The following is a 21,301-nucleotide window of genomic DNA, read 5'->3' as shown; positions in this document are numbered from 1 at the left end:
ATGCATCTGCATTCATGACGAACTTCCTAAATGAAGGCCCAACAGACCAACATCCAAGGTTCCAAACATGCTCCTGCATCAGTCAGCATCTTTAACCTGCCCGGAGGAAGACCGTACCTTGGCCAAATCCACAAGATCAACGGTTCCATTAACCGGATCTGGCTTTAACGCATCTTCAAGCGCATACGGCCACTCGCACCGGATATACATCGACATATCAGCCAACCACGCCATGCGCTCTTGAAGCTGCGGGAACTGCACCACGAGATCGCGAAACGCAGGCCAGAGGACAAAGTCGGCCATGCTGATGTGAGGCGTGAACAGCTGATTTGTACTGTCGCTATCAGTGAATGTCGTGCTTGGATGGCTCTGAGGAATCTTACGTCGGTCTTATCCATTCTGGCATCGCAGCGTATGTTTCTGGTGATGGGTCGATCATCCATCGCATCATGTACCAGAAAACATTCATGGATGCAAAGCAGGTAAAATCATATCCTAGATAGGCAATCAGTTCACACCAACAGTCATTTGACGGGCATGGTCAGTTACCCTGACATTTCACGCTGTGCACCATGCGAGCAGCCCATTGCGACAACAAACATGACCTGTCAAACTGATCCTGATCGTACAATGCTGCGATGTTTGGGTGGTGTCCAATTATGCGGTTGGCCGGCTCACCTTCCCTGAGAAGGCTTGTGGCTTTTTGGTATATATCGCCAAATGCATTGCTCATGTCCCCCGGATCCAGCTCAGTGTTGAGTGTTGTAGCAGCCCAGTTCGGTACGAAGATGTTGCGTATTTGCGCGTCTTGTATATGGCGAGGATATCCGTTGGCTCTGATACTATTCGAAAGTGCAAGGTTTCCAAAGTTGTTTTCGTAATTCGGGTACATTCTGATCGCTGACTCGTTCAGCTTCTGTTCTGATAGTGTATTCAGTTTGGATGTGAAATTGGCCTGTATGCTCTCTGAATGTTCGTTGGCGACGCTCAAGGTCGCAGAGTCTATGTCCCGTGTTTCTTGCGGCACGGGCGTGGTTATCGATGTTGAGAGATAATAATCATTATGGTTAAACAGCGGCTGGAAGAATAGACTCGCGCGTTCTGTCTGATGTGCGACTGTTCTTTCGTTATCGTGTTGGTGAATCACAGTAGGTAAATCGCCCGGAGGAGGATAGCTCGTCGAGGGGATGGATGACTGGGAGTGAGGAAGCTGTGGCGGGTAGAACGGAACGCTTTCGCAGTTGTAAATACAGGCCTGTGTAAGTTTATTAGTACCGAATATAGGGACGGCGATTCAGCATCTCGATTCTTACTGGAGTGTTTGGTTGGGTATAATCGATGGGCATCTCGGTAGATGTATAATCTGGCGTAGAGATTACGGAAGCGTTTGCTGTGTAAGAATTCACTGCTGCTGATTCCATAGCAATGAACGAGTCACTCTCTGGCGAAGACTCTTCTCGCATCGTACTCGAGCTGTTTGCACTGAAGGACTTGGAGTGGTCAACTGGAAAGGAATGCGAAGTACCATTGGCAACATGCCCTAGTATTGGTTGGTTCAATGTGCTCGATAGTCGACTATCATCCACCACCTCCATCTCAGGATTTGTTGTTCTGTCGCTTTTCAGCAACTCGGTTATCTCGGACGGTTGTTTCTCTTCCTCTAGCAACTCGGACACGGCACCTCTCAATTCAGCAGAGCCATTGGCCATTTGCCTCAATAAAAGCTTCGCAGCTTCCAGCTCATCTTCAAGCTTTTTATTGGCCTCTTGTAAACCCCTGACCCGCGATTCTTTTATATCGGAGTCGTATACGCATTGTCGGTCGTATTTCGAGCAGTTGGCGCAAACCGGCTTTTCTCCATTGCACTGTAGCGGATTAGCCAGCTAAACTCCCAGCAATACCAACAACTGCACCTTTGCCTTTCGCTTCCGACATTCCCAGCACGCCGATTTGATGGTTCCTGATCGCTTGGCGATAGCTCGCTCGACGAGAGTGGTGGGAGGAGCTGTACCGTCCCTCGCAGGCGCGGCCCTGATAGGCCTGTATGGTAATGCCATGAAGGAGATCGTTCGGTTCTCCAATTACGCCTGGTATTGCTGAACAGTGCGAGCAGGACAAATATATCAAGAGGAGATTATAAGGGTCCAAATTAGGGGTCCAAGAATTATTTCAACGATTATGATGTCACAAACTAGACAGGTTAAGGGTATCTGGAAGCCTTTCCGTGAATGGTGATTGAGCGAGAAAGTCTCAGCCGCTTCGTCATTCTAGCGGGACTACTCCATAGATATGGAACTATGACGTGCCACTAATGCAGCATGTTGAAAGTGGAACTATGGGAATAACACGGCTTCTGTAGATGCCCCAAACAGACCCTTTCCTCTCATCCCTTTGCTCAAGAGCGCTTTTTCTTGATTGACTTTCTTTCCATGGCTACTGCGCCAGCCATACTGAGAAGGGCCAATGCCAAGGGAATATACAGCGTCTGCACTACCGCGTTCTCGTAGCCTGATAGAACGTTCTTCAGCCTATCAGGTCCAATTGACTCCCTCAACTTAGACAAACCCGCTTCTTGAATATGTGTAGTATTTGTCCCGGGTGCAGCATATTGGATCTCTTTTGACAAGCGGTCTTGGAATAATGTTGCGGAGGCACAGATCCACAAGGCAGAGCCCATTCCCGCACCGAAAGTGATGACTGCACCTCCAAGAGATACGTCTTCAATAGGGAGAACAGCTTGCAAGGCTAACTGTGGACCTTGAAGACCGAGACCGACTGCCAAGCCGAGAAAGGTGAGGAGGCCAACGGCTTTGGCGATTTGTTCTTGGAGATCGAGAGTTGTGAGAAGACCAGAGGCAATGGGTGTGAGGACGCTCGTGGCCAACATGAATGCTGGGGCTGTCAGTACTGGTCGAAAGAGCTCAGAGGCGACTTACGGTAATAGTATCCGATCAATGTAGTTCCAACACCAGAAATAATGAATGCAATTGCCAAACCACCAACCATGGGAAGAGCCAGCAACCCTGCCTTTGTAGGTGAGTATCCACGTACGCCTTGGAAGTATATAGACATGTAGTACTCGGTCACAGCCAACACTCCCTCGCAGCACGCACCGTACCACATTCCTGCAATGATACTCCTCTGCTTCAAGATCCTGGGCGGCAATAGAGCGTTGTCACCTTGACGATACTGCAAGTAGCCGAATGCCACGAATAGAAGAGCGCAAACAACGAGAGGAACAATAATCTGCCAAGTTCCCCAACCAAACTTTGTGCCTCCCCATTGCAGTGCCATGAGAAGAAAGGTAATAGCTGGTACAGCCAACAGCGTGCCAAAGAAGTCGACCTTCTTAACCTTATCCTTCAGACTAAGAACAGGCGCATCATGACGCGGAGGCTGTTCATGAACTCCATAAGCCGTCAAGGCAAGACACAAAACGCCCAGCGGCAAATTAACACCAAAACAAGCCCTCCACGAAAATGCATCTATGAGCGCACCGCCAATCGTAGGCGCAGTGATGAGGCCAACGCTCTGGATCGATCCAAAGAAACTATTGGTCATAGCTTGTTTGGACAGCGGAAAGCATTGACGGAGGAGTTTGAACAAGCCGCTGTTGATGGCACCGCGGCCCAAACCGCTGACTGCACGGCCGAGGATGAAGATTGCGGAGGATGGTGCGAGAGTGCAGATTAGAGAGCCGATCTCGAATGTGGCGATGCCGATTAGGAAGACGGCTTTGATGGAGAAGAGGGTGTAGATTTGGCCGAAGCTGGGAGGGTTAGTGGGGTGGTGGTAAAGGTATGGGGGCGTACAAGAAGACGAAGGCGCTGAGGGTCATGCCGCTGGAGTATAGTTAGAGCTGAGGTGTCGGGGAGGAAAGGGTGCAGGGCTTACTATGCAGCTGAGTACCATCCGATATCTGAGATGGTCTGAAACTCATCTGTGATGCTTGGGACAGCAACAGCGACAATGGTGAGGTCCTGCGAAAGTCGTCAACGGGCTGTCGTTCTAAGGGTCACGAAGGCAATCAAGTTACAAGTCCACTGAGAAAGCACGCGATGGCCATTGAAGCCATGGTCGACCATAGCTTCGGTCCAGTGGGATAGACTATGTTCTCCTCATCATCACGAGGCTCTTCAATCTCCAAGGCGGAAGCCGGTCTGGATTGCTGAGTGGTGTCGTTCACCTCCTCGGCGACAGGGTTCGCCAGTGGTGGTTCAGTCAGTACTTCAGAAGCCATGGCCTTACGCTGCAAGAGGATTTAAGGCTTCAATTGTTACGACTCGCGAGACCAAAAACAGGGTCCGAAGACACGGCGTTCAAGACTTTATATTACACTGCGAATTGAGGGATCTACGATGTAGAGGTGCACTTATTGCTGACAGACGCGTTCAAGCTTACACCATCTGCAGCGGCTAAATGGCTTCATGACGTGTTTTGGGGAAGTTGGAGGGGTTTTGAGTGTCTTGGTTGATGGAATTGAGAAAGCCACTGATCTTGAATCTGACTGCTGACGAACTGCTTCATCTGGTCCGTGAATTGCACAAAGTGGTGCGTAAGTAGAACGCGTTTGATGAGGCGGCGGTTTACAGTCAACACAGGCTCCAAGGTCAACCAGCGATGCCATTCATTGGTATTGGAAAAGGACGGTATGTTCATGAGTGTACCCGCTGTGCCGCAACGACGCTTCATGCCCTAACCAGACGAGCCAGGCCCCTGCAAGACGAGTGGAACACGGCTGACTCCCAGTGGAGTATACCTACTGGGTCATTTCACTTCACTGAATGACATGCCATACCCTAGACCGTTCCACGACCTTGGGCCCGATCATTTCAAGATATCAAGAAATCACCGTGACCAAATATAACAATGACGCTGCGATTATAAACAGACTGCTCTTTATCATCCTTCGGCTCTTGTTATCTTTGCATCCTCGGCAATCGATGCTCAGACCATGTTCAATCAGACCAATAACGGTAATGCCGTGAAGTGGCGGGCGGAATTACGCTGACCCGGGCGGTTGGGTTGCCTAGTCAGATCAAGCCAGAATCACAATCTTGACTGGAACATCGACAGCAATCGAGAGCGACATAACGCCGTTGGCGCTGTATTGCAACGCCAAAATGTCTATCGACCAGAGAGTCCAGATTTGGCTCAGCAACGTCCAACAATCCACCGACGACCCTTCGCCTACTCCCGAGCCATACCTTGACGTCCCGCCGCCTAATCCCATGAAACGCCGTCGAGTCGATTCACCACCTCGCGAGATGAGACAGGAGCACATGCCATCACCCAACGATCCGCTTTACGAGATCAAGAAGAGATGCTTCCTACTTCAAGCTGAACTCGACAGGAGGTACGCCGAACAGGAAAAAAATGCTTTTCGAGCGCTCAAGAAACGGGCGACCAACAACAACCAAGTGTCCTCCTCCGAGCTGCAGCATCAATACTGTAACTTTATCAGCTACAGTACAGGCAAGGTTGAACGACGGCTCATCAGCAGAAGAGTCGAGCCGATCCCGCAGCCTTTGTCAACACCATCCCGCGTAACCTCTGCGACAGGTTTGGGGTCCTCCCATTCGGCACGTCCACTCCGATCGGAAGAAGTCAAGGTCGAACCCGACACTGAACCTGTATCGTGGCCACGGCAAATCAAACCCGAACCCGATCTCGAACCTATGCCTCCTGTGCAGATCCCACGGGATACAAGAGTCGAGCCCTTTATCGAACCCCCACAGACAACGTTAACGACCCTCCTCAATCAAATCAACGACATCTACGCCGGTCGCGGTATTTTCCCACCCGATTTCCAACCCATCCTCGACCTCGCAAGGAAATCAAATAGCTATAAAGACTGGACCTGGCTCCGAAATGATACTTCTAGTGATATCTTCTCTTCTCAGCGACGTGTGTTTGGTCGGGTGCCTGGTCTTGCTCAGGGCGGCAAGATTATGCACCAGGCAGCTCTATGTGCTCAATTTAACGCACCGCTGTCAGAGTGGAATATGGAGGTCATACACAGGGCTCTTGAGGTGTCTTTGAGGGACGAGAATGGCTTTGGACCTCAGCTCATCGACTTTAGATCCAGGTGAGAGACCATCTCCAGCTTTTCTCAATCCCGAGCCCAATACTAATGTTGTGTTTCACAGCGCGGGTGGTGAAATCATGCGCGAGTACCATTCAGATCTCGATACCCCTCAGCCTCCCGATTTCTGCGTCTATGTAGAACCAGCCCGTGACAAGGACGCGGTCTTCCCCGTGCTCATCAAGCATATACAGAAGAAACTTAAGAGGAAGATCTTCAACCACATCGACGTATCGTCTCTCAAAGAGCAACCGATAGCCTTCCACATACACAATCTACCGCACAACACGACCCTCGAGCTTCAACGTGTACGAACCGCCCTCGCCGCACAATGGGCTTTTCTCAGGGACTTGGTGCGATTGAGAGAGATGGCCGAGATTCTTCGCTATGGCTGGCGGGGCGCGGATCCTTCGGTGTATGAGCTTCCCGTGTTCCTCCCGGGCGTCATCATCTATAAACATAACTGGTTCCTCAGCATCTGGAAACAAGGCGAAAGGGATGCGAGGTACTATGGGATTGGCGATACGGCGACTTCGATTGGTGTTTACAAGATCATTTGTTCGTTGCAAGTTCTGCAGAATTGGATTAAGAATGAGTATTGGCCTTGGATGCGGCGCCTTCTTATGGGCTGGCCTTTGGATGGGGATGGAAGGCCTATGATGTAACAATGTTTTTAGCGATACCCCTAGATTGTCGTGATACCCATACAGCGTCGATTAATGCACTTTAACTTCTTTTTTGTCCTTGGCCTCAGCGTGAGGTTTATTTAGTTGAGTATACAATCTCAGATATTTCTTCTCTCGTCAAGACCTTTCCAAATGAGAACATTACATCCGTCATGGTCTTGTCGATGATCTGCTCAATCTGCTCGTCGATCGTAACCCCGACCTCTTTTAGTGTACTCGGCAGCCCTGTAACCTTCACAAGCCGCGCAACGCAATCCCCCGCCTCCGTTTCCTCCCATCCCAATGTGTCATTGAAGACCTTCACGATCTTTGCTTGCGCCTCAGGGTTTCGCCCCTTGGTGTATCGCAGCACAGGCGGGAGCATAATACAGCTCGTAATACCGTGCATAACCTTTCCAACACTGCCGAGCTGATGGCCAATGGCATGACTGGCGCCCATATTCACTCTGTAAATGATAAAGCCCATGAGCGCCATGCGACTTCCGGCTTGACACTTGCTCACGCCGTGAACAAGCTCATCTTCACCGTCTTGTCCTTTGCCCAATCCCTCTTTATACTCAACCAATCCCTTTGCCAAGTCTCGCAATGCTTTTTCGCACCATTCTTGCACATCGGGATACTTTTTACATTCGGGATTGCATAGCGTCTCAACGCAATGGTCCACAGCACGTATTCCAGAGCTGAGCCACAATTTCTCGGGCGATGTTCTCGCAACCCATGGATCCATGAGGATTAAATCTGGCGCACCACCATCATGAAGCGAGAAATGCTGCTTTTTCCCCGCGCTGTTAGTGCAACTCGCTGTATGGTTCCATTCCCCCGCCGATAAACTCGTTGGAACGAGAATTAGCTTCACCTCCTCTGCTTTCTTCATCTTATCCTGCGGCGCAACGCCTTTTTCTTGATCAAGAAGCTCTTCCATGTCTTTTTCGCCAAATCCAGCCGGGAGAGTAGCGGACATCAGACGCGCGACTTTGCAAGCGTCAGAGTAAGAGCCGCTGCCAATACTGATGACACAGTCTATCTTGTGCTCTGTGATTCTGTGGGCAATGTCGATGACATCTGAGTATGGGGAATGGGAGCCGACGCCTTCCTTGATAGTGGTGAGGCGTTCGCCAAGAGCTTCTTTCAAATCGGAGATAACAGATGTGTTTTGGGCGAGAGCTTTGCTGTGGATCAGAAGAATGCGCCGAGAATTCCATTGTTCGAGGGCGGAGAGGATGTCTTCTTGGCTGTGAGAGTTGAAGATTGCGTCTGAGCCTGGACGATGTCCGCCCTCGAGCTGGGGAATGCGATATGTCTTGAATGTACCTGTCATATTGAGGGCATGCGATTGAGATGGAGCTTCAATAAGTCATGAGTCTGATGAAAGATCTATGTTTTTGGAGATATGAAGAAGTGAGCTTTGGGTCCTTCGGGCCAAAGTGGATTAGTGACGTTTTAATTATGACGCTTTGCCGAGTTCCGAGCCACTATTCCCACTTCATTGCTGACTGTATCTCATGTTGTCAGAGCTATAGTTATGCCGTACATTGTCCTATATTGCATTGAGTGGGTATTTCTCCAAATCTAACACCCAGTGGTAAGGCTATAAAAGATAAATTAGTGAATAGCTTGACTTGTATTTTATGCCATTGCAGCCTCTCGCGGAAAATGCGGCCTGGAAATGGATGGACGAACATAAGCCACCATTTGGTGCCGTTTCTTTGCTCCTGCTAATACCTTTTGGACCCCGAATGGACCGTATTGAAGACATGGATACCTTAAACTCAACAGATTCTATTCTTTGGCAACTGGTGGATAACCAAAGTCTACCGCCTCTTGCTTTTGCTGGTGTTATTGACGTACAAGATATTGCGATGCTATTAGAGCTGTAGCTATTGTGGAGAAGTTTAAAAGTTAGGAGAAAATAATAATTCCATCAATCTCTACATGTATAGGGTAGACATATACTGAAATTATATTAACCCTTAGCAGTTGTGTTCTTTGGTGTCGTTGAAGCGAACTCTCATAGCTGAAAAACCCTGGATGAGTAATTGTGGATCGCAAGAGCGAAACAAACGAAGATACGAGCGTTGCGAGACTTCAGCAGCCCCTTGCACCAGCACCCTGATTATGAGCTAACCCAATTGGACTGTGACGGGGCTCGACTTGGCGAGACAAGCTCCAATCAACATTTGAACCCTTTCTTGGAGTCCGAACTAAACGACAACCCGACCGGAGCGAAGACGAGATGACATTTGACAGGATTAGACCTACGTCAACCCGAAGTCCGAAGGCGGCTCCGATATAAGCTTGACTTTGACTACGGAGTATCAAATCTTGCATATGCCATGTATAAGAACATGACTGACTGCGTCTTTTGTCCATGAAACCTGTCTGTCACGGAACCACCATATACGATCATGTCGACTCTTCCAGACGGGCTCATCGCCTTCGGTCCAAACACAAATTGCACGTTAGATCTGTGTCCCCTCGAGGCAAGCATCTTCCGCTATCGCCCATCCGTCCCAGCCAACTCCATCTTTATCGGCATCTTCGGCCTCTGTCTGATAGCACATACAATCCAAGGCGTCTTGACTAGATCATGGGGCTTCATGGCTTGTATGGTCGCCGGTTGTGTTTTGGAAATTGCTGGTTATGCCGGCCGTATTGTCCTCTACGACAATCCCTTTAGCTTCAATGGATTCCTTGCGCAGATTAGCAAGTATCTTCCTATTCCTCTTAGTAACTCCGCGAGCACGACTAACATCTCAACCTCTTTCGTGTTATAGTCTGCATTACCATTGCGCCCGTTTTCTTTTGTTCCGCTATTTACGTGCTCTTGTCCCAGGTGTAAGACACCTAACCGACCTATGGCCCCATCCTCAAGGTCAGCCTGCTGACGATTCGCAGCATCTACCATCTCGACCGATCTATATCTCGATTCGATCCCCGCGTCTTCTACTGGATGTTTGTTCCATGTGATATAATTTCCCTGATTCTTCAAGCCGTTGGCGGCGCCTTCTCAGCCACTGGGACAACTAAAAAGGACGTAGATACTGGAGTCGACATTTCTCTGGCTGGTCTCATTTTCCAGGTCATCACCCTTGTGCTTTTCTGCTTTCTTTTTGCCGACTACTTGATTCTGTGTCGAAAGTCAAACCTTGCACGCTCGGGTATGACGAAAGCAATGACGGTCTTCCTAACTTTCCTCTTTCTATCCATACTCTTGGTTCTCATTCGATGCACGTTCCGTATTGTTGAACTGCATGAAGGTTACTTCAGTCACTTTTTCCGCCAAGAAGGGGAGTTCATTGGTCTTGAGTCAGCGTGAGAACTGTCCATTTTTAGGCGTTCAAATCAGATGCTAACAGACCACCAGAGTTATATGTGCTGCCGTTATCTGCCTCAATATAGGCCATCCAGGCAAGACTCTCGCCACGAGAACAGGCAAGCACAGTGAACCACAGTCGCCATTCTCAATTGAACTCAATGATGGTGCCACACTATAGCGCATTTGTGCAAACATTGCGTGTTACTAGATGCGGCGAGAGAATAAGACAAAGGCTAAGAATAATAGCAATAGAATGGTTATATAGACTGATAAAGAAATAGTAGAGAATTAGAAAAGATACAGTAAATATACAATATTTAAGTAAAGAATATAAGTTTAATTATAATTATTTTCTTATTTTATTTTTTAAAAAGTTCTTAAATTCCTGGGCATATAACTACAGCCTAAAGTATCAGGGGATTTTCACTCTTGAACGTACGGAGTACATACAGGCCAGTGTCCACTACAATATCTCGCTATAAACCTTAAAAGCGCCTCTTCACTGTTAGTCATCCCCCTGAACAAAAACTAACTAGCCTGTTTTACATTTAAAACCAGGGCATACTGGAGATATTATTCTCCCTTGTCATCCCCATAACCACGACTCTTCAATCTTCTCTTCAAAGTCATCACATACCTCAATCATTACCCATTATCCGATTCATGCTGGAAAACGCACATTCTCCTCAAAAATATTCGTCCAAACCTACAGCCATAGTCGTTTCACAATGTCAGATAGTCAGACCATTCCTAGCACCCGACGAAAGACGCATTTCAAGTCTCGCACAGGCTGTCGAACGTGTCGTTCCCAAGAAAGTCAAGGTAAGCAGTCCATTCACCAAACTGCAGTAGCCACGCCCTTTTGAGAACCTAATTCTGTATCAGTGTGATGAAGAGCGTCCCTCTTGCCGCAAATGTCTCAAGAGGAGCCTGCAATGTGATTATCTCGATGGAGACGTCAGAACGAAGCCGCAAACTGACATCACCAAGAGCCTTCTTGACGTGGAACTAATGCATCACTTCACCATCTCAACAGCCGTAACGCTTGCCCCTGACGCCATCGTGCGTGATCTATGGAGAACCGATATTCCTCAAATGGGATTTGCCACGGACTATGTTCTAGATGGGATCACCGCCCTTGCTGCTCTGCATTTGGCGCGGTACGACTCCAATCGACGAGATGCGCTTCTTACTCATGCATCACTGTGTCATACCAACTCCCTATCAAAGGCATTGCCTCTCATCACGCATGTCACGTCGCAAAACTGCAGCCAGCTGTTCATATTCGGCATCTTAACGCTGTTTTTCAACCTGGCTAGGCCTATAGAAAAGGAAGACTTCTTCCTTGTTGGGCGTGGTGTAGTGCCGGAGTGGCTCTATCTCCTTCGCGGCATTGATACCGTTGTCCAAGGCCAGGATGCTATCATGTTGTCATCCGTCTCCTTAATATACAAAACATCCTTGTCAGCTTTTGACTTTTGGCACGACCATTCACCCGAAACCTTTGATCCACTCAGTCAACTACAATGCCATATTAATGGAATTCCCGACGCGGGAAACGAAGCGAAAAAGAAAGCCCTCAATCAAGCGGCGTCGGCTCTCACTCGAAGCTATACTTTCCTCTACGGCGATCAGTTTCAGGCACAGGACAAGTTTAGAGGGTTTTATATGTGGCTGTTCGAGATCAGCGATGAGTTCCTCACATTGCTGAGCAATGCTGATCAAGAAGCACTTTGTGTGCTTGCCTTCTATACGACGATTATTAGAGAATTGGAGAAGTATTGGTGGGTTCAAGGTTGGGCGGCACATCTAATGAACAGAATCTTTCTTTCACTGGATGGAGAGCATAGGTTATGGATCAGATGGCCCATTGAGGAAATCGGTTGGGTTCCAGGTTGTACTTTTCGTTAATAGTGTTAATTGTACGGGGCTATAGTTTTGAAGTATTTGGCTTATATCAAGTCCAGTGCACTGGAGATGCTCAAATTCCTTATTGAGGTACTAAACAGTAACTTCAACGCATTATTCAATCAGGCATCTCCAGTCATAGCTTTCATGCCCTGAGTTGCTAGGCTGTATTCCCGCGTCCTTGCTTACTGTATGTCATGGCCTTGCGCTATAATAAACTTATACCTTTTTTGTGAAAGGCCTTTGAGACTTTTACATTATACGAGTCCACTATTTTGCAAGGCGATCTCTTAACTTATTTCACTGTCGCGAATGTTATTGCTCGGTTTGCCGATGGGTGGCCTTATCAGTCCATTGCAGACTGCTCACAAAAGGTTGAAACTGCAGAATGAGTAGGAGATACTGCATACTTTGTTGCTATGGCCTAGGCTTTCAGCAAGGCGTTCTTCAGAGTGTTGTACAAAGCTTTAGGGCATCACAAGAACACGTTGCCCATGTGGTCTATAAGAGCTCAATCAGGGCTAGACAAGTCTAAATGCTTATTTTAGTTGTTGCGTAACAGTCATCTAGGAGTCCTTCTTATCAATAAGCCACTAGATCATGGACTAGCATTAGACTCTACTCAGTGAAACAGATCAAGGTTATACAGTTTGAAGAGAAACGCCCCTTGTTTGTGCAACTAGGCTGTGCATACTATTTATGGCAGACGTTGCGAATTGAAGAGGCTGTGAAATCTGACATAGCCAAGTGTTCCAGTATACAGTGCCAGGCGATAGAAAACCACAAGAATGCCTTGAGGAGCCCAGCGTGATGGTAGCACAGGTTGCTTCGTCAGCACAGTGCTCCGTCAAGTCGGGGTGTTGTACAAAGACGCTCAATGTCATGTCATGCAACATATTTGGACAATTCTCCAGATTTGTGATAGACACAGCCTGGTAGCACATGTTTCAGGAAGAGGCAGAGACAAAGGTTATGCAGCTGCATAGCCGCGTCAGATAGGTTACTATTATTGTAATCAAGTCCTGCAAAGTCACACAAAGTCACACAGATCCTGGCTGTCCGCGATCTCATCCATTCCCTGCGGCTGTGTATGCACGCTGTACCTACGTCCTAGCCAGCACCATATCCTTTATTAAGGGGGCTATTTGAGCATCTAGAACCACTGCTCTTGGTTGTTCTGCTGTCTCCTTGGTCGTTGACAGTAGAGCCGTGCTGGTTTCCGAGAACTCTGTTGCTCTCGAGACACTCTCAGTGTTGGACGTCGTGGTGGCGGAAGCGATTTCGGCTGAAGAAGAGTCAAGGGAGACCGTAGAAGAATTATCATTTTCGGGGCGCGACTGGGTAGTCTCCGTCGAGGACACGATCGAAGTAGCCGTTAAGGTAGCATCAGATACAGAGCTTGTCGCACCCAAAGAGCTTTCAGTTAATGTCTGACTCGACTCGGGCTTGCAAGGACCAGCAGCTACACTCTGGACCCCAATAGCCAAGCCAAAAAGGGCTGCCGATGCCTTAAAAAAGTACATGATCGCTCAGAAGGTGCAAATGGGGAAGAGGAGATCCTCCGTCTTTCATAAGGCGGATTCTTCGATGTAAATAAATATTAAAATAGGAGTTGCCAAGCCTTAGCCCCAGAACCTATTGCGAACTATCGATTGCAATTTAATTCAGGGGACTAAATGTAGCGCCTCCATTCATCCAGGCGGATCTAGATCGGTTGCCTGGATACACTAAATTTCCCGATCCTGCCCTGTAAGCTAACTTAGTTCAGCACCAGTGACCAGCTATCCCATGCACCTGCCACTCACTCGGTCGCTCCAATTACATGCTAATAGAGAGTTTAACTTCAGAACATACTAATTATATTACTTATGCTTCACTGTAGAGGCAAAGCTAGTCATGATCATGCTCCTTCTAACAGGGAATAGTTGCAGTATCAATGCGGTATGAAGACGTAACAGATCGTCAAATCGAAGAAGTAGAAGCAGCTGCCTCTATCATCCTTTGCCGGTCATGAGCCACTCGTTCGCGAAATTTCAAGACACTTGTAGCATAAGACCAAGTTTTATAATCACGAAATTCACCAAGTCGCTCAGCATCCACTTCAAATCTGGCATGTCGAATATCGTGAAGCACCTTTAAATCATCCGCCCAATCTGGGAGGCTCTGAAAGAATCGATCGCGAGCGCCCCAGCCTTCGCCACGATAAGTAAGCCATCGTTCAACGGTATGATTCATAGGAACATGGATGTCGACATCCAACGCCCGCAGACCAGTACTCTCCCTGGACATCATAGTCCATAATGCTCTCCAGGCAGCCCGATCGACGACACCTGGAATGTTGACGGATGGGCCGAGGATGAGATCTAGGTGCAGAAAGCGCAAGTAGTGCCAACTTGGACCTTGATGTATTCTGAACGCAGATAAATGCGGTAGATATGTAAACGAAAATGCATTGTGTGAGAGTAGAACAAGAGTAGCTTCGGTGTGTATAGCCTTACAGCTCGAGAGGAGCTCTGAGCTTTTCCATCTTGTGCTAGAAGCAACGGTTTGTTCGTTCACAATAAAGGATCCGAAGCTACCAAATGCCACTGAATGTTTCGGTTCTATCAACTCCGGCTCTGGCGGTACATTAGGTAGCAAGATCATGTCTAGAGGTCGCCAAGCGGAAGCCAAAGAATCGGCAAGGTCTGATTGAGAACGTGTAGGCTCTCGATACGGAGCAACACGTGCCACAAAGTGATGACGACTGCGGTTGTAGATGGGCGCATAGATGAACCTCTGACCAACGCAGTACTCCCATATGCGCAAGCGCACTTGCAGTGGTAGTCGGAATAGACACGATTGAGGCTGCTCGTGTTGTCCCGATTGAATGCCTGTCGGCCTTGGAATGGGTGTATTGAGTCCAGCTACCAAGTCTTGATGGTATTTACGGTCTTTTCTAGACTTGGTCTTGCACCGAATGCCATGCAGGATGTTCTGTGGAAGCTGGCGCGAATAGTTCCAGACATCTTTGAGAGGTAGCCCGCAACCACAGCAACATAGCAAAAAGGTCAATGGCATGGAATAGAACTCGAATTTGTCGTCGATTCTTCTCTCGTAGCTTTGCCACCAGGTGTCCTGTACATGGCTTGGATGCTGCGGAAGGTGCGTCATTCTGTGGGTGACGAAATGGTTTAGATATGATGGTAGTTATGGGTAAAGGAGAAAGGGTTGTTGGAGAGAGGACGATACCTCGGGATTTGGAAGTCGAGCGGAATCAGTTCCACTGCTTATCTCATCGCTATGGGCTGGGTGCCCTAGGCCTTGACTAGTCGAGCATAGCCACTGGTAAGGCTAATCCAAGTAATGCTGATCAGGCAGCCTTTGCCATGAGTCACCGAGACTTATTCCCCGCGGATCTGTCAAACATGGACAAAATATGACTCTAACTTCAAATACAGTCGGTGATCTTATAGACACAATGCTAGACCCTTTAAGTGATCCCCCCCGCACCCCACGAAGTACAACGTCTTTTCCTTACCGTCACAAGCGCCCTTTGAATCCTAAAACTTAGTGCGCCCTCGCACAGTCCAGTATGCCCTATCGTCTTCAGAAACAAACCAACGGCGAACCTGCAAAAATACAAAAATGCACATTCTACTCATGGTATCGCCCATGCGGCCACTATAAGCAACGCTACTGTACCAGATACCGAACACCAAGACAGTGCTGTACCTGCGCCGACCCGCGGCCACTGCGTCCAGGCGGTCGCTACTCACGGTACATCGACGGCACAGGATGGGACCGCCATACGCCAAGATGGGCAGACTATTGTGAGGGGTGCCAGAAAGCAGAGAAAGGGTACGATATACTTCAGTCAGCGGTCGCGGTTTGCGAACACTGGAGAAGGGGCCATTGTATCGGATATGGGGTCTGTTGTATGTGTTCAGATACCCGGCCGCAGTCTCATGATGGTCTCTATCCGCTGTATATTAATGGGATTGGGTGGGTGTATGGCGCGACGAGATAGCAGTTTTACTGTCAATTCTGGAAGGATATGCATAGGATCGAAGCCCATGGGGAAGAAGACACTTAAATTCATGGCTTCTGTCACTATAAAGAGCAGTATTTTGTAGCGGTTGAGAATACGAGTTTCTTGGATTTTATTTCCCAGGATTGGTGCAGGGTTCAGACACGAGCGAAGTTGGCCCGTAATAAGATGTGATTGGTTCATCTCCCTCAATCAGCGTGAGTTTACTCCTCTTATATTCTGGTTTGGAATAATGAAGCGACCGCCATGGCAGTTTACTACGAGAGCAGCCGGTCTATTCTAAGTACCATCGGCTTGGTAAACTTCTTCTTCGCCTGGATTGTGATTGGTATCGCTAGGCTCTCATGGCTATCGACTATCCCTGCGATTGTGTCTGCGGCAGGCGCAGTCGCAAATGGCCTATGCTACTACGCATGGTACATGAACTCTGGCAAGGCAAAGACAGCTAGTGCTTACGCCGTCGCGGATATCCTTTGGATGGTAAGTTGGTGACTTAGCATCTTGACGCGTCAGGTTGAGTGATTTGGCTAACTGGTCTAAGATCCAAGAGGCAGGGCTGTCCTTTTACAGCTATATCATACTCAAGCAAGTTCTGCAAAACAAGGTTCGACGGATATTTTTGATCCTGTTCTGGTTCTTCATGCTATGTATCTGCATGGCCAGAATACTACTTCTGGTTTATAGAGTCAAGTCTATTTTCACGGGTGAGGAAGCATTTACGGACGTGGTGAACGGCGCCCACGTTGGTTATTTCTTCTCGCTAGCTTCTGTCGAGTGCCTCAGCGCCTTCTTCCTCCTACAAGTATTTGTCAAGGCCAAGAAGACGTCCGAGCAGCTTTAGCTTAGGTCAGATTTCTCTAGATATCTTATGCGAAGCACCGAGTTACGACTGGCTTGTTTGGCGTTGATCGGTGTTTCAAGGGCAATTACCTTTCTGTTCCACCCTCCAATTAGCGGCGCGGCAAGTATCTCAAGTCAGATCGATGTATTTTTATACACACTTGAATGCCTCTTTCCCGTCGTTTTATTGTGAGTACCCTCTAATATTCATCTCAATTACTGGTTGCTAATTAAGGATGGGAACAGTATCGACCTACTGGCCTCGAAGTTGACATTCACTCAGGGTTCTCAAAACGAGTCGTATCACCTAACGCAAAGAAGGACTGTTGGTAGAGAGCGACTTCCATCAGTTGATAATGCGTCCTTTACACGCCCTGTAGATCTGGAGCATCAGAATAACCCTCAGTCTAAGGAAATCACCCGTTTTACCACCCGGAACTGGACGTCATCATCCTCGAGAGAATCGAGACATATAAACATTGACAACGGCTCAAATACTAGTCAGGTGGGCATTATCAAGACGGTTACCACTACAGTTACAACTAGTACTTGATTATTGCAGGATATAATGGGATAACCCCTGAATTAATACTAAGAGGCCTGGATAATTAAATAAAGCTTGGAGTCCTTGTTTTTAATAGTAGGAAAGTAAAAGTTTCTTTGAATAATTTATTATATTACTATATATTCTTATTACTTCTTATAATATATTTAATGAATAAGTATTATTAATATTCTCCCTCTAAAATATCTTTAATATTAAATCCTTCCTAAATATTACCTATACCTCCTGTGTTGCACAGCTGAACCCGACCAGTAAAAGTCATCCTCGGGTAACGGAATGCTCACGCCATACATCTCCTTGACCCTAAAACGCCTGGAAACTGAAAACGGCGCATCATTCCATAGCTCAGTATCATCCTGCTTCCAGGGCAAATGGATGTCAAAGCGCTCTAAATGTCCCATCGCAACCAGCGGTGCAAGCATGTCTCTCTCCATCCCCACAAACTGTCCTCTCCCATCACCAGATAGCCAGACCACAATTCGCAGGGTCCGCAGATGCGATAGTTTGACGAGCTCAGCGCAGACTTCATTCCATAGCATTTGAGTCTCGGGCGCTGGGACGTCCAGGGAAATGTCCCAGGCTTGAGGGTGGCTATCGTAATACTGACTCACACCAGCATATAGATGCCATCCGACTTCCATGTGTCGCATGGAAGCAATGTGTTGTTTTGGAAGCATAGTGTCCAGCGATGTGAGCGCTGACTTTGAGCTGGCTTGGCCAAATCCGAAGCAGAAGGTGTTATTGGAGTAGAGGTACGAGATAGATTCCATGTATCTACGGACTCAAGTCAGTATTACTCCATGATGAACCTGGGAGGGTACATACGCTGCGCGACATACCAGCGGGACTTTCAAGAGTCCTCTTTGCGGTAGCCACTGATAATACTCTGACTCGAACACAGATTGCCTCAGTCTGCCACGATGCACAGTCAAGTGCACCTTGTGACTCCCCACGACAAGGCGCCAGATCTGCGCTCGCACTTCTAGCGGCAATTTGCTAAACAGCAATGATCCCGATTGCGCATCTTGTAGCGAGCCGACAGCAGAGAACTTTTCTTCCAGCGATTGAGTATAGGGCACACTCCAGTCGCGAGGGTCAAAAATGGGCTTTGGCTCCCACGCGTTATCTCTATGCGTATCAGGATGCAGCTTCCTATGCATCTCCTCAATCTCGCGCGGCGTGAGAGGTTCTTTCGGGAGTTTGGAGCCACGATACTTGTACTTAGCATCGGTGTTTCTACCAAGCAAGCGATTTGAAAAGTCCATAGTGCCGGTGTTTGGTGGTCTTTAGTGTGAATCGGGTGAGGAAGATGTCGTCCAGCGTGGTATGCAATTGAGTGATGAGGGAAAGGGTCAAATGGGGTTGTCTCTCCTTTTATTGTCGATGCAAGTTGGTGGCATACCGGTAGTTAAGTAATAAATAAATAAGAGCACTATCAGTCTGCCAGGAACCGTATTGGGCGGCCTCAGACTTGTTGAGATGCAATGCCCAACGGTGCAGACGGCAAGAAAAACGCCCAGTTCATTTCGATCAAAGTCATGCCTGCGGCTGAAAGCCTTGGGCTGACTGGAGGCCAGCGCTTATCTCGGCTTCGGCAAGATAGCGTCAGATTAGTTCCGCGCTTCGGGTCTCCATTCCGCCCTGCATCGGTACTGGGTATGCACTTCCAAGCAGCCCTTACCAATTCGGGGTATTAAAAAATGCCATGGCCGGCTTGCATCTATTCGTAGTATAGGTATAAGAACTAAGCCCAGTTGACCACATGATATTTAGTAATCGATAAAATATGAAATAAGGTGATATCTAATAAATCTAGATACAGTCCTATACTACATGTTTCTATTTCTGAGAGGATTGACAGAACTTGCTCCCTGGAGGTAATTATTAAGCATCCTCTCCTCCTCAGCACTGCACACGTTCGTAGACCGCCCGCGACGAAACTCGTCACCAAAAGGCTTAACAACTGTTGTTGAGACTCTTAACAGACCCCGCAGCTCATCAGCTTCGCCTGCCCATCTCCCACCAAGTATTTCCACGTGTTCCAGGACAACATCACATGGACCTTCAACACGGCCTAGGTATTCTCCGAGTTGGCCAGCTTTTAATCTAGCCCCAACCAGATGCAACCGTTTCAAACGCGTGTTATGTGCTCCGGCAAGCAGTTCATTTAAACTGCGTAAATTAAAAGAATTGATGGTGAGATCTTTGAGACGAGAAGGCTCGAGCAGCGCTGAGAGGAAGTCTGAGACTAATTCCAAGGCATCCTCTTGATGGTCGAAGAACCATCCCGTCATGGCTGCTTTCGCTGCTTCAATATGGAGCGTTTGCAAGTCCCGAAGCGATTTGACGAGTGTAAGTCGCTCAGAGGGAGACATGGAGAGATTGGCGTAGCTACAGGGCGCAGAGCACCGGAGTTTCAACTCTCGCAAGGTTACTCCCGCTCTGTATATCTCAACTGGAAGCCTGTGTAACAAGTCGATTGGTGGTTTGAAATCAGGATCGGGGTAGAGATCTGAAGCGTCTGACCAGGTATGAGGTCTCAACATGACTGCTCGTAGAGATATGCTGTAGTCTCGGTCGACAAGGTAGCCATCTCTCTTGAAAATATCATCTTCTCCATCGGTGATCTCTAACCTATCGGCATGAGGCATTCTCGCCATGGCGGTTGCAACAGTGGAGAGAAAGGTCCCGCTCTCTCGCATTTGCTGTTGCGCTTCAAACAAAAGCTGATACTCACGATGGGCATCTGTTAAGATTTTCCGATACTCGAGGCGTTCATACGAGTCCCACTGCAGGTGCTCCTCTGCGTTATAAATTGGCTCCCAAGCAGAAATCATATTTTTTCCCAACTCAAGTACGTCGTAATCGACCCAATCGGGCACGTTATAGGATCTCCTCTTGTGCAGATCGCCCGGGATCACATTTTTCAGGTGGTCAAGATATTGACTCATACCTTCCATGTGAGAATAGGCGAAGTGGCTGAGGTCGGCTGCCATGCGTTGATCGTAGTACGGGAGCTTGACATGAACGCTGCGCACCCCAGAGCTGATCAATTGGTGATGAGAAACATTCCTGAAGCGCTCCAGAGACGTCTCGGTCAAATCGACAGTTATTTCCGGGATGAGCAGCGGTGAGGCCCACTGGCAGAAACGTCGACACGTCAGTCGGATAGAGCGGATGTCATCAACGCGAGCAGCCGTCGGTTCATCGGGATCTCTTGCGTGAAGTAGAAAATCGAATATACGATAGACAAGTTCTGGAGGTGCAGTGTTGATTGAAGCTGCAGGTCGTGGCTCTGTGTGGAGAATCATGATATATGATGGAGGATGAACATTCTTGTGTAAGGATCTGCTGAACGGTATATAAACCCTATTGCCGTAGGCCCTAATGTAGGGTCCTTATGTTTTCAATCCTACCTACTTATTCGGCATAGTGGTTCTGTACGACATGATCAGAACGGGGTCTCAGCGTTTCTCAAGGCGGTGAAAGCGCATGTGGATTCGGCTTAGTTAGGAACAGGCAAAGTAAGGTTGTATTCCTGACACAGCGACACAGCTAGATAAATTATAACTTAAATAGAAAAACATTACTAAGTGTAAGAGAATCTCAAAAGTATTAAAGTCATCTGTCCAAGCCTCGGGGAATGTTCTTTTTAATTGTTGATAGAAATCTAATATTTAGCACTCACTACCCTTCGCTTCCAGGGCACCAGAAACATCAGGTCAGGAAACAAAACACTGAACCCATTATATCCCTCGCCCCGATCGATGGAATATCACAAGAGCCTAGACACCAAGAGCTCTTCTGAGATTATCATATTAGCTTCTGCGTTTCCAGTCTCGGTGTCGTTGCAGTTGCACTCACGTCAGTG

General features: G+C 48.0%; 8 protein-coding genes across 8 annotated transcripts; 3 read left to right on the top strand and 5 right to left on the bottom strand.

Annotated features, from left to right (window-relative positions):
* Window positions 1-78: 78 nt before the first annotated feature.
* FSUBG_10999 (major facilitator superfamily transporter) lies at window positions 79-4,240 on the bottom strand (the record flags this gene model as incomplete). Its single annotated transcript, XM_036675633.1, has 11 exons — window positions 79-334; window positions 384-495; window positions 550-1,255; window positions 1,314-1,865; window positions 1,914-2,040; window positions 2,421-2,508; window positions 2,566-2,892; window positions 2,937-3,769; window positions 3,813-3,842; window positions 3,895-3,980; window positions 4,037-4,240. 11 exons carry the CDS (start codon window positions 4,238-4,240, stop codon window positions 79-81), a joined length of 3,321 nt encoding a protein of 1,106 aa, XP_036533514.1.
* Window positions 4,241-5,123: 883 nt separating this feature from the next.
* FSUBG_10998 (uncharacterized protein) lies at window positions 5,124-6,750 on the top strand (the record flags this gene model as incomplete). Its single annotated transcript, XM_036675632.1, has 2 exons — window positions 5,124-6,088; window positions 6,150-6,750. 2 exons carry the CDS (start codon window positions 5,124-5,126, stop codon window positions 6,748-6,750), a joined length of 1,566 nt encoding a protein of 521 aa, XP_036533513.1.
* Window positions 6,751-6,847: 97 nt separating this feature from the next.
* FSUBG_10997 (aldehyde-alcohol dehydrogenase) lies at window positions 6,848-8,089 on the bottom strand (the record flags this gene model as incomplete). The annotated part of the gene is made up of 1 exon (XM_036675631.1): window positions 6,848-8,089. The coding sequence occupies one exon, from the start codon at window positions 8,087-8,089 to the stop codon at window positions 6,848-6,850; it is 1,242 nt and encodes a 413-aa protein (XP_036533512.1).
* A 1,087-nt stretch (window positions 8,090-9,176) lies between these two features.
* FSUBG_10996 (parasitic phase-specific PSP-1) lies at window positions 9,177-11,998 on the top strand (the record flags this gene model as incomplete). Its single annotated transcript, XM_036675630.1, has 5 exons — window positions 9,177-9,498; window positions 9,546-9,606; window positions 9,667-10,083; window positions 10,831-10,909; window positions 10,973-11,998. The coding sequence occupies 5 exons, from the start codon at window positions 9,177-9,179 to the stop codon at window positions 11,996-11,998; spliced, it is 1,905 nt and encodes a 634-aa protein (XP_036533511.1).
* Window positions 11,999-13,957: 1,959 nt separating this feature from the next.
* FSUBG_10995 (uncharacterized protein) lies at window positions 13,958-15,148 on the bottom strand (the record flags this gene model as incomplete). Its single annotated transcript, XM_036675629.1, has 1 exon — window positions 13,958-15,148. The coding sequence occupies one exon, from the start codon at window positions 15,146-15,148 to the stop codon at window positions 13,958-13,960; it is 1,191 nt and encodes a 396-aa protein (XP_036533510.1).
* A 1,123-nt stretch (window positions 15,149-16,271) lies between these two features.
* FSUBG_10994 (uncharacterized protein) lies at window positions 16,272-16,866 on the top strand (the record flags this gene model as incomplete). The annotated part of the gene is made up of 3 exons (XM_036675628.1): window positions 16,272-16,505; window positions 16,567-16,652; window positions 16,710-16,866. 3 exons carry the CDS (start codon window positions 16,272-16,274, stop codon window positions 16,864-16,866), a joined length of 477 nt encoding a protein of 158 aa, XP_036533509.1.
* A 776-nt stretch (window positions 16,867-17,642) lies between these two features.
* FSUBG_10993 (uncharacterized protein) lies at window positions 17,643-18,695 on the bottom strand (the record flags this gene model as incomplete). The annotated part of the gene is made up of 2 exons (XM_036675627.1): window positions 17,643-18,204; window positions 18,256-18,695. The coding sequence occupies 2 exons, from the start codon at window positions 18,693-18,695 to the stop codon at window positions 17,643-17,645; spliced, it is 1,002 nt and encodes a 333-aa protein (XP_036533508.1).
* Window positions 18,696-19,259: 564 nt separating this feature from the next.
* FSUBG_10992 (uncharacterized protein) lies at window positions 19,260-20,741 on the bottom strand (the record flags this gene model as incomplete). Its single annotated transcript, XM_036675626.1, has 1 exon — window positions 19,260-20,741. The coding sequence occupies one exon, from the start codon at window positions 20,739-20,741 to the stop codon at window positions 19,260-19,262; it is 1,482 nt and encodes a 493-aa protein (XP_036533507.1).
* Window positions 20,742-21,301: the final 560 nt, after the last annotated feature.

Source organism: Fusarium subglutinans (genome assembly GCF_013396075.1).
Source record: "Fusarium subglutinans strain NRRL 66333 chromosome Unknown NRRL66333_c0000199, whole genome shotgun sequence".
Lineage (NCBI taxonomy): Eukaryota > Fungi > Ascomycota > Sordariomycetes > Hypocreales > Nectriaceae > Fusarium > Fusarium subglutinans.
Note: the sequence above shows the minus strand (reverse complement) of the source record. Positions and strands in the feature narration are given on the sequence as shown.